Source organism: Mustela erminea, chromosome 9 (assembly GCF_009829155.1).
Source record: "Mustela erminea isolate mMusErm1 chromosome 9, mMusErm1.Pri, whole genome shotgun sequence".
Taxonomy (NCBI): Eukaryota; Metazoa; Chordata; class Mammalia; order Carnivora; family Mustelidae; genus Mustela; species Mustela erminea.
Window position 1 is genome coordinate 102,387,960 of NC_045622.1, and position 12,062 is coordinate 102,400,021.

The following is a 12,062-nucleotide window of genomic DNA, read 5'->3' on the forward strand; positions in this document are numbered from 1 at the left end:
ACCCAAAATGAATAGGAGTCTTTTGACATCCAATGTTGTATCTGGAGACCATAAACACTACTGGACCCAAAGAGACTTTGGCTCCTTCCTCATATTGAACTCAGCTATAGCATGGGCCATATGGGATATGGCTTCTTTGGTAGTTGGCCAGAGGAACTGGATAATGCAGTCTTGAAGTACAGAGAACCTAATTCCATGTGCCAGTAAGCATTATTTAATTAGAGACAAGAGATAGGGGGGATCTGGCAAATAATTTGGTCTTCCTTCCAATGGACCATTTGGAGGACTGGTGGCTTCATGTGATTTTTCCAAAGATACTACACAACTGTATCTCTCTTTAAGCTGTGATCAACTCAGTAATATACCCACTTAGTTTGCTTTATCTCTGTCCCTGCCTTAGCTCCCTTATGCCTTTACCTTTGCTGTCCTGGGATTGTACTTCCCAATGAAACATTAATTAATGTGGAACATTAGTTAATATTATAATGTCCCTCTTACGTGCTCTATAACATCTCTTGCATTTGTCACAGTATATTTTAATAAAGTGTCTGACAAATGTAGTCATTTGTCTTCTCTTCATTGTCATTGTCTTCTCTTCCAGTAAATTGTGAGCTCCTTATGGGAGGAGACTGTGTCCTTTCACTTCATTTTTGTATTACAGAGTCTAGTGCAGTATCTGGTACCTAGCATCACTTGTTACTATTGAACGAGTAAATAAATTAATAGAGCAGACAAAGCTGACAATGATTCTCAAACACATCCCTGGAAAGTCAGGCCATGAATGGTTGGAAATGAATATTCAATTCAAAGCAACATTACAGGATTTTTATTTCAATCTACACCAATATTTCTGAGCACTTACTCTGACACTACTGTGTCTTTGTTATTTCCTATTATAAAATAATTTAATTTTCTGATCTATAATTGTATCCTGGGTGAATCATGGATTGTGTGAGCCTAGTGTCTTATGTAACAAATGATTTATAAAAGCCCAGAAGGTGTACTCCTACATGCCAAGAGACTTTGCCTTATTTATGTCTGAACGAGTGTTGAAAGCTCTGGCCCTGAAGGACTGAATCCATATCCACTTCCATACTCACCTTCATTCCCATCCCTGCCCAGTACCTGCAGCTAACGAGGCTGGCTTAAAGGTACCAGATCTCACCCCTCCCCTACTCCCTCTTCCCTCTCCATGATCCTCTTGCACAGTGTGCAAGCAGGGCCTGTCTAGAGGTGGGGTAGAAGTTGAGTAGGAAGGAGAAACTACCAGAACCGACCTGCCCTAATTCTGATGACAATTCCTTCATGCTGACAGTCAGGACAGGAACTAAGGAAGGTAGAGGAAGAACAGGAAAGAGATAAAGAGATAATGCAAAAGAAAATGGAAGGGGTTTTATTTAAAATTTCTAGTGTTACAGAACCAAATCCGAGCTTGGCTACCGAGACCGAGGGCCTTGGCTCTGGACATAGAGTCTTAGGAAAGTGTCAAGAATGTCTGTCTGTCTCTGTTTCCTCCTAGTCCTCTCTTGAAACTAGGTTTTTTCATGTCTAACTGGGAAATTAGGGCATAATGAGGCAGTAAAAGTAGCACAGGGTTAGAATTCTGGAGATTTGGATTCTGTTCTTCATCTGCCAACTAGCCTGCTGGTGACCTTAGGTAAGTCACTTCCCCTCTCTAAATGTCTTTTTCTGCATCTATAAAATAATAGTTTGTTGAGCTCCTTTGCAGCACCGGCATGGTGCATGGTCCATGGGTCCACAATCCAATTAACTTGCTTCAGCTGAAAGCTTCGCCTTTTACTAGGTGATCTTTTACTAATAAATGTTGAGGATACTCTGTCCCATATGGGTCATGGCATGTACATTTTCCCACTTGTTGTTCCCAATGCTACTTCCTCTTTCGGGCTTGTTTCCTTGTGTGGTTTGTAACTTATGACTCTTGAGCTCTTTTTCCACGGGGGTTTGCTACAGCCGGCCAGTTTGCTCTGGTTCGTGCAGCTGTCCCTCCAAAGAGGTTTTAAATTTGTTTTTGCTGAGGCCTGACACTCCTGCTGGACCACTATTCCTGTTAATTTCTTTGTTTGGCCTCAGTGTGAAGTAAGACCTCACATTTTCATGAACACAGGCCTGGGGTTCTGACATTTCTTAGAAGATGGCAAACAGCTCAACCATTTCCCACAGGCAAGTGGACGGAATGTTTCTCATCTGCAGGTGGTGGCTGAGACAGACAGCCTCTCTTGACTTCCAGTCCCCTGTGAATATTGTACATGAGTCCAGTGACCTGGATCACCTCCCACAGCCCCTAATATCCCAGGAGCCCACTATGACTCAGAATGTCCCTTAACCATAGAACTTCAGCTCCCACTGGCTGCCCTGATTTCAAGTTCTCTCTTTCTGGCACCTAAATATTTCTCTTCCTTGGTTTTTGAGCTCGAACCTTAGTGTTGGAAGAAATGTGTCCCTGCGTGTGTGTCTAAGGGGGAGGGAATCTACACATTCTGCCTTGTTGTGGTTACTTTGTATGGTGATTTCTCACAGATATACTTTGGGGGTCACACACGTACTGTGGTGTCAGGGCTTCGGGAGGCAAACTTTCCTGCTATCACACCCTTCCTCCCCGGAAGAAGACTCCTTCACTGAAGTCTGAAGTCCTTTTTCTATAGGCAACAACTCTGTTCCCGCTGGGAGAGCTCAGGCTTCCCATGTGACCTGCTTTTCCCTCTTGCTGCACCCCCGGGACAAGAAGGAGACCAGCTATTCTCACAAGGTGACAAGAACAGAACTTTTCCTGAGCAGGGAGAGGGAGGAGAGCAGCCGGTCACTGCATAAGTAGGGTAGAGAGAGGGAAGGGTGAAGCAAGCCACGCTCCTGGGGGGGAGGGGAGAGGCCTGAGACCAGCTTTATTGGTATTGGGATGTGAACAAGAACCACCCATCCTTCCCCTTCACCTCCATGGTGCGTGTGTGTGTGTGTGTGTGTGTGCATGTATTTAAATGCTGTGTGGTTGTGTATGAGTGTATTGTGTGTGTGAGAGAGTACTGTGAGTTTGTGTGGGTTTGTGTGAGATAGTGTGTGTGTGTGTGCATGTATTTAAATGCTGTGTGATTGTGTATGAGTGTATTGTGTGTGTGAGAGAGTACTGTGAGTTTGTGTGGGTTTGTGTGAGATTGTGTGTGTGTGTGTGTGTGTGTGTGTGTGTGTAAAGGGCACAGTCCAGGCAGTGGGAGTCTGGAGAAGTAAGCTTGAATCCCAGGCTTGTCGTTCTCTTGCAAAATGCTTCTCTTCCTCAGCCTGTCACTTCTTCATTCACAAAATTAGAGGACTGTATTAAATTTATGGATTATAACCATAATTTTAGCAGTGGAAACTTTATTTTCAAATGGCAAGTTTACACAGAAAACTAATATTTAAAGACATAAAAAAAGGTTGGCAGGGGGACTGCCTTGATGGATTGAACAAGGGCCAGGGACCCAAAGCCCAGTGGCTTCTTCTCTTCGCCTCTTGGGAAAGTCCTGTGCAGACCCTTGAGATCCCTGGAACATGGTGTGGAAACAGCATGAGACAACATATACTTTCTCAAGTTTCTTCCAGTGAGGCATTACAATTATGATCAGAAGCAGGAAAGTTTTCCTAGCCATGAAATTCATGCAACAGAGCTGAGTGACATGATTTCCCCGAAAACAGGAAGCGAGAGTTACCAAACCGTGAAGCAAAGATTCTTGGGCCACAATGTGTTAGAGCCGTTTCACCTCATCTCAGAGAAGCTGCTGACAGGCCACCGTCAGCTGTTGTGGAGCGCTTGGAAGGCGGCTGCCTGGAAAGGGGGTGCTTTCACTAAACAGTTAGGAGCCATTAGCAAATTACTTCACACCCCCCCCCAAGCTTCAAGTCTTTATTTGTGCAAAGAGAGAGTGGAACAGATTAGTCACTGGTAGGTCATTTACAGCTCTAAAAACTTTCTGAGATACAGTCATATGATTAATGTGCTCACAAAAATTTATTGTGCACATAGTATGTGTCAGATACCATTTGCTTTGCTGTGGAAATTGTAGTCTAATGGGAAGACAGACATTGAACAATGATGAACTGTATGAAAGGGAAGTATGGAGGACAAAGAGAACATTCGGGAGGGCCTCAGCTTGGACCAGGGGGTCAGGATCGTCGTCCAAGACAGACAGAGAGATACAGAGAAGCTCAGAGAGAGACCAAGACAGAGACTGAGAGGGAAATGGGAGAATTATGAGGAGGAAGTCTAGAAGGACTACAGAGTAGGAATGAGGGTGGAATTGGAGCAAAGGTCAGGGACATCAGCTACCTACACGACTAATTCCCTTTCAAACGGACCAACCCATTTCTTGACTGAGTTGGTCTAACAGCACAGATAAAAATGCTCAACATCACTTGGCATCAGGGAAATACAAGTCAAAACCACAATGAGATACCCCCACACCAGTCAGAATGGCTAAAATAGCAAGTCAGGAAATGACAGATGTTGTCAAGGATACAGAGAAACGAGAACCCTCTTACACTGTTGGTGGGAATGGAAGCTGGCGCAGCCACTCTGGAAAACAGCATGGAGGTTCCTCAAAAACTTAAAAATAGAGCTACCTTATGACCCAGTAATTGCACTACTGGTATTTATTCAAAGGTTACAAACATAGTAATTCAAAGGGGAACCTGCACCCCAAAGTTTATAGCAGCAACATCCACAATAGCCAAACTATGGAAAGAGCCCAGATGCCCATCAACAGATGGTTGGATAAAGAAAATGGAAATGGAATATAACTCAGCCACCAAAAGGAATGAAATCTTGCCACTTGGAAGGATGTAGATGAAAGTGGAGGGTATTAGGCTGAACAAAATAAGTCAGTCAGAGAAAGACAAATACCACATGATTTCACTCATATGTGGAAAGAAACAAAACAGGTGAACATAGGGGAAGTGAAGGAAAAAAATAAGATAAAAACAGATGAGGGAGGCAAGCCATAAGGGACTTTTTTATTTTTTTTAACCATTAGAGACTTAACTGTAGGAAACAAACTGAGGAAGGGTTGCTGGAGAGGAGGCCAGTGGGGTTGGGGGTAATTGGGTGACGGGCATTAAGGAGGGCACTTGAGGTAGTGAGCACTGGGTGTTCTGTGTAACTGATGAACCACTAAATTCTACCCCTGAAACTAATACTACAGTATATGATACCTAAATTTAATTTAAATACAATTAAAAAAATGCACCAACCTAGTGTGTAAAGCAAACTCTCAGACATTTTTATACTCTACTTTGCTCCCAAATATTTGAGCAAGGAGTTTGCAGAAACATATAAAATATACGTGGTCATAGAATAAAGAATTGTGAGAGACACAAAGCAGGGATTCAGAAGAGAACCATGGATAAGAATAAGAGTGTAAGGGGCGTCTGGGTGTCTCAGTGGGTTAAAGCCTCTGCCTTCGGCTTGGGTCATGATCCCAGGGTCCTGGGATCGAGCCCCGTGTCGGGCTTTCTGCTCAGTGGGGAGCCTGCTTCCTCCTCGCCTCTGCTCAGTGGGGACCCTGCTTCTCTGCCTACTTGTGATCTCTGTCAAATAAATAAATAAAATGTTTAAAAAAAACACAAAAGAATGAGTGTGTGCCAGATGATCCAAATTCTCGGTACAGATGAGTCACAGATTCTGCTCAGAACTTTTTAGCTACTTGAGACTGTTCTCGTTCACCAGAGACTACAGCACAACTGGACATTTCTTTATCTAAATCTTTATCTAAATCTAGATGCAAGCGCTCTAAGTTGGGATAGAATGTCATCATTACTGTTACCTTTGATAAGCGTTATGGATTTGTTATTAATTCCATTCTGTTTTTGTTTTAACATTTTTGTTTCTCGCTTGTTTCAAGGTCACTTGAGAATAAAGCCATTTATAAAACTGTCCCATTGAGAAATCCATTTTTGGATAATGCTGGGTTTTTTTGTTGTTGTGTTTTGTTTTTTAATTTTTTAAAATTTATTTTCAGCATAACAGTATTCATTGTTTTTGTACCACACCCAATGCTCCATGCAATCCGTGCCCTCTATAATACCCACCAGGATAATGCTGTTTTAAATAAAGCTTGTCATTGCTGGTATGTAACATAAGTGATCTTATCAAAACTGGCCATAGCTATTTAACAAAAGTCAGTTCTCCTTTCTTTTTCTGCACGTAAATTATGCATGACTTGAGAAAATACTTTTTGACAGAATGTGCTTTAATATTTTCTTCTTCATTTCTGAGCATTTCTGGATAATGTCAAACTTCCATATGAGAATGCGTATTTTCAATTAATATGTTAGTGTCATGTAGATATGCACTTAGGATCTCCCTCACTTGTTAGCGTATGCCTTTGTGTTTATGTGACCTCTTTCCTGAGCCTTAAATATTTCATTTCTTAGATAAAAATGGTTAAAACCCCTATTTTGTGTTTATATGTGGTTGTAAGAACTGAAAAAAGAGTGTAGATAGTCTTTATATGGTATGTAGTACATTGTATGTAAATAAAAAATCTTATCCAACAAGATCATTTTAAGGATTAAAATAATACATATAAAGAGGTTATCAAGTAGGAAAAAATTAAGTTTTGTTAATATCATCCTTCATCAAGGGTATGAGGAGACAGGTGCCCTAGAACGTCATTGGCAGGGATATCCATTGGTAGCCACTTTAGAGAGAATTTGGCAGTGTGTATTAAAGCTTAAAAATAGACAAATCCTATAAATAGCAATTCAACTTCTCTGTTTCTACCAGAAAAATTGGGCGTTAGCACAAAGAGGTACGTATAAGCACGTATATTACAATACTGTTTGTAATAAACTAACAAAAACTGGAAACTACCCAAATGTCCATCAAAGCAGAATAATTACATGAATTTTGGTGTGACAATTCTGTGAAATGATTTAAAAGACTGAGGTAGATTTAAATGTATTGCATGGAAAGAGTTCCAAAAAATAACGTTGAATGAAAAAAAAAACAAAACCCAACAGGGTATGCATGGAGCACTGATGTGGTACATAAACAATGAATCTTGGAACACTGAGAAAGTAAAATCAAATCAAATATTAAAAAAAGGAAAAAGCAGGGTGTGGAAGGATTATTCAGTATGATACCATTTATTTAACACACACTGAGCCACATAAAGCAATATTATATGTTGGAATGTATATGAATATGCAGAAAAACTGTAAATTTACACGCTAACATAACCAAGTCATTGCCTCTTGGGGAGTACAAGAAGGAACTGAAACTGAGAACTATGGTCAAAGGAGACATTTTCTTACCTCTAGTGTTAAAATCTTTTTTTTTCAGCAAGGAATCTGTGCATATGTTATAGTTTGGGTCACCTGTGTGGCTCAGTCCATTCTTGATTTTGGCTCAGATCGTGGTGTCAGGGTCCTGGGATGAGCCCCATGTCAGGCTCAGTACTCCGTGAAAGGATTTCTTTCTCCTTTTCCCTCTGCCCCTCCTCATTCTCTCTCTCTGTCTCTTTCTCTAAAATAAATAAATAAATCAATAAAAAAAAAAAAAAACAACAAAACAGAATGTTTAAAAACTGCTGGGCACAATGCCCGGCATATAATAAGCATCTATTTAGTGTAAACTCCCTTCCTTTGGCATAAAATCTCAAAATTATCTGCCAAGTGAATTTGGATTTTATTCATATATTAGACAAATATGTATTAAGCACATAGTTTGCCCAGTCACGTCTATGTTTTAATAGAGAACAGTTTACACAGATGTTAACAACTCAGGGAGAAGACTACTCACGGACCAAGACAAAATAAGAAAGCATCACAGCTGCTGGTAGAAAGAGAGGATGTGATGGGAACACACTGTGGCAACTCTTTTTTTTTTTTTTCCCCTGTTCAAGACTAATTGAATAGCAATAGGAAATAAAGCCATCTGTAGGAACTTGTAGAGAGTAGTAAGTCTCTGCCAGATGAGCAACACACAAAAAACACCAAATAAAGCCCTCAGCACACCACGCTCACAGGAGAGTAACGACAGCAATTTAGATGAACTGTCCAAGGACATCAGACCTCAGAAGGTCTCTTGCTTACATGTCATTCAGATGAGCATTCTGGTCACATTGCAATGTGAGCAGAGTCCCTCATGATGGCTCTGTACACAGCGGTGCTGACTGGGGGCAGGTCACGCAACAGGGAAGAAAGTTCACGTAGTGGAGGGGTCAGCAACATGGGTTTGGGGTCAAAGAGTTAAGGTTCACATCTGGGTTCTGTCACTTACCAGCTGTGTGACATCAGGCATGTCACTGTTTCTTACTGTCCTAATGCATAAAAATGGGATAATACATGTTTCTGTTCTCTCAAAAGCCAGCTAACAGCGTTGGTTTCCTGTTCTTCCTGTTTTATTGTTGTTGTTTCATAGTTTATCACTTATTTTTAAAAGCTTTATCGAGGCACAATTTACATGCATTAAAATTCACCCATTTTAAATGTAAGGTATGATGAGTTTTTAGCAGATTTATATAATTGCAGAGTTACCTCCATGATCCAGTTTTAGAATACTTCCGTCACCCCCCAGGGTTTCCTCATCCCCATTTATGGTTGATGCCTGTTCCCACCGCCAGCTCTAGGTGACCACCAACGTGTTTCCATTTCTACAGTTCGTCTTTTCTATAAATCTCCTGTAAATCAAATCATACAACAGGTAATCTTCTGTGACACTGCTGTAACTCTTAACCTGGCTTGGAGAAGTCAAGGAATGGGGAACACTTTACAAATAATGCATGTAGTCCAAGACTAGAACCAATAACAGCATGGATTGAAAGAAGGCTTGAAGCAGACTATTTAGAATCAAACTTGATATGACTTAGGGATGGCTGTCATGATTCACCACAACTTATATACACAACCATTAAAGAATAGGTACTTCAGAAATGTTTGTCTTTGCTCAAGAACCACCTTGTAAAAATAGGATCAAAGATAATTTAAAGTCCACATTCAGGTCTGCTCATTGACTTGGTTGTCCCATCTCATGTCCTAGAGTGGGGTTCCTTCTGAGATAAAGCATACAAATGAAAGCAAGGGTATCAGATTCATGGGACAGGCTGAGGTCAAATTCCAGAGAGACAGGAGACAAGATAAAAACTCTAGAACCCAGAGTGAAAGCAAGTTGAGAATGGGGTGAGGACAGAGAGGAAATATCCACACAGCACCAAGAGTGAGAACCGTTCAGGGAGCAGATACGGAATTAAGAGTTTCCAGGGGAAGCCTCTTTTCCCTGATCCTATTCCTTAAACCAGGTGGTTCCACCCAACCACTAAGTGGTTTAAGTCACGAAAATGAAAGGTTTGGCACTCTAATTTCTTACTTAAACTTATCTCTGCTTTTTGCTCACTGTGACATTACAACTTTGGATCTGCTGGTCTGGGCTCCTGTTTCTGGCTCAGTGGACTTCATGACGCCACACAAATGACATTGGCTCATCTTGGGCATAGTTTAGAGGTATGCTATTCCTCTCCCGGCTCTGAGCAACCATTGCTAGACCCAACCAGTTAGAGCAATCAGGTTCATTAACCAGAGTGACCCTCCTGGTCAGTATCAATGCTTGGGTAGGAAGGAATCCAAGGCAAGGGGAGCAGAAAACTTGTGTCAAGTGGTGAGTGGATTGGTATGAGTCGTGTTATATTGTAAAGAGGTCTGTAGTGGATGCTTGTGGTCCTGGGGCTATGACCCAGCTGACTCTAAGACATGGCATCCTGGGCCCAGTGCCTGTTGCCACAGAGCTAAAGAATGTCATCAAAAAGAATAAAATGTTGAAAATAGAACTGGCCTATGACCCAGCAATTGCACTATTGGGTATTTACCCTAAAGATACAAACGTAGTGATCCAAAGGGGCACATGCACCCGAAAGTTTATAGCAGCAATGTCCACAATAGCCAAACTATGGAAAGAACCTAGATGTCCATCAACAGATGAATGGATCAAGAAGATGTGGTATATATACACAATGGAATACTATGCAGCCATCAAAAGAAATGAAATCTTGCCATTTGCGACAACATGGATGGAACTAGAGCGTATCATGCTTAGCGAAATAAGTCAAGCAGAGACAGACAACTATCATATGATCTCCCTGATATGAGGAAGTGGCGATGCAACATGGGGGCTTAAGTGGGTAGGAGAAGAATAAATGAAACAAGATGGGATTGGGAGGGAGACAAACCATAAGTGACTCTTAATCTCACAAAACAAACTGAGGGTTGCTGGGGGGAGGGGGTTTGGGAGAAGGGGGTGGGATTATGGACATTGGGGAGGGTATGTGCTTTGGTGAGTGCTGTGAAGTGTGTAAACCTGGTGATTCACAGACCTGTACCCCTGGGGATAAAAACATATGTTTATAAAAAATAAAAAATTAAAAAAAAAAAGAATATTTGTTTTCTATTGCAAGTGACCAAAATCGAAACTGCATCAGTCCATGACAAGAAAGGTAAAGGGAAGAAAAACCTTTGTTGAGCCTAATTGGACAGTAGACATGTAGGTTAGGGATGTTGCTTGAAATAACTTCTTCATTACTCAGATTCTGTGACCGACTTATTATTATGCCTATTTGCATATAGCAGAACTTAAGACTTTTTTTTTTTTAACTCAAGGAACTGCAAGACACAAAGAGGACATCTGCTTCTTCCTGTCCTTGAGTTTTTTCAATGCATCTTTGATCTCCTTGTTTCTCAAACTATATATAATGGGATTCATCATGGGAATCACAGCTCCATAGAACACGGACACCACCTTGTCTTGGTCCTGTGAGTAGCCAGCACTTGAATGGAGATATGAAAAGAGACCCGAGCCATAGAAGAGAATTACTGTGGTCAGATGAGAGGCACAGGTGTTGAAAGCCTTCATCTGCCCTTGGGTTGAACGGATCTTCATGACAGCAGCAATGATGTAGCCATAGGACACAAGGACCACAAGAGCTGATGTCCCACCCACTGCACACACAACAAGAAAGTTCACTACCTGGCTGAGGAAGGTACTAGAGCAAGATAAGACAAGCAGGGGTGGCAGGTCACAGAAGAAGTGGTTAATGACTCGTGACCCACAGAAACGCAGCTGGAATACGGAGCTCGTTTGGACCAATCCAGTGAGCAACCCTCCAGTGTATGCTGTAATGGCCATCCCCAAACAGATGGTGGGTGACATGAGGGCTGTGTAGAGAAGAGGGTGGGAGATGGCAGCATACCGGTCATATGCCATGGCTGCCAGGAGACAGCATTCAGTGCCCCCCATACCAATGAAGAAGAAAAACTGGGCAGCACAGCCCACAAAGGAGATTGTCTTCTGCTGCTTGAAGAAGTCGCAGAGCATCTTGGGAGCAATGGAGGATGTATATGAGATGTCAACAAAGGACAGGTTTCCAAGAAAGAAGTACATGGGAGAATGGAGGCATGACTCCAACCGGATCAAGACAATGAGGCCCAGGTTCCAAGCCACAGTCATGGAGTAGATCCCCAAAAACAACACAAAAAGGACAACCTGTAGCTCTGGATGTTCTGAAAATCCCAAAAGGATGAAATTGGTTGTCGCGCTGATGTTCCTTCCCACAGCCATGGATCTTTCCTCTGCTGCCAGCAGAGCCCCAAAAGGAGATTCCTGGGGAATGAAAATCCAGGTGAAGAAACCACTTTGTTCTGCCATGGAATCATAGAGTCCCCAAGTCACAAGAAACACAGGAAAGCAAATGTCCTACCTCTTTCCAATGCAGAATTCCTCTCTACAGCATTTATTGGGTCTTTTATGGAGATCATTGTCATCCTGATTCTGATACCCTGTTCATGCAAAACTGACAGCTCAGAAAGGACTGCCATTTTTGCATTGTCTGGATTATCACCTTCACTGCCAATGCCACCACATTTCTGAAGGAAGTTATTAACAGTACTTGAACTAAATACCTCCCCTTTTTTCACTTGCTTCTAAGCACTGTGGTTGGATTATTGAATTACTCAGATTTGTGCTAGATATTTCTTTCTTTTTTTTTAAAGAAAATAAATATGTAGAAATAGAAATACCCAGAGAGGTT

The 12,062-nt window shown here is 41.7% G+C and overlaps 1 protein-coding gene across 1 annotated transcript; it reads right to left on the reverse strand.

Moving 5' to 3' along the window:
* Window positions 1-10,630: 10,630 nt before the first annotated feature.
* On the reverse strand, window positions 10,631-11,593 carry LOC116599968 (olfactory receptor 5A1-like). Its single transcript, XM_032359901.1, has one exon. It carries the CDS (start codon window positions 11,591-11,593, stop codon window positions 10,631-10,633), a length of 963 nt encoding a protein of 320 aa, XP_032215792.1.
* Window positions 11,594-12,062: the final 469 nt, after the last annotated feature.

Excerpts from the sequence above, each read along its gene's own strand:
- LOC116599968 (XM_032359901.1), bottom strand. The coding sequence starts at position 11,593 with ATGGCTGTGGGAAGGAACATCAGCGCGACAACCAATTTCATCCTTTTG.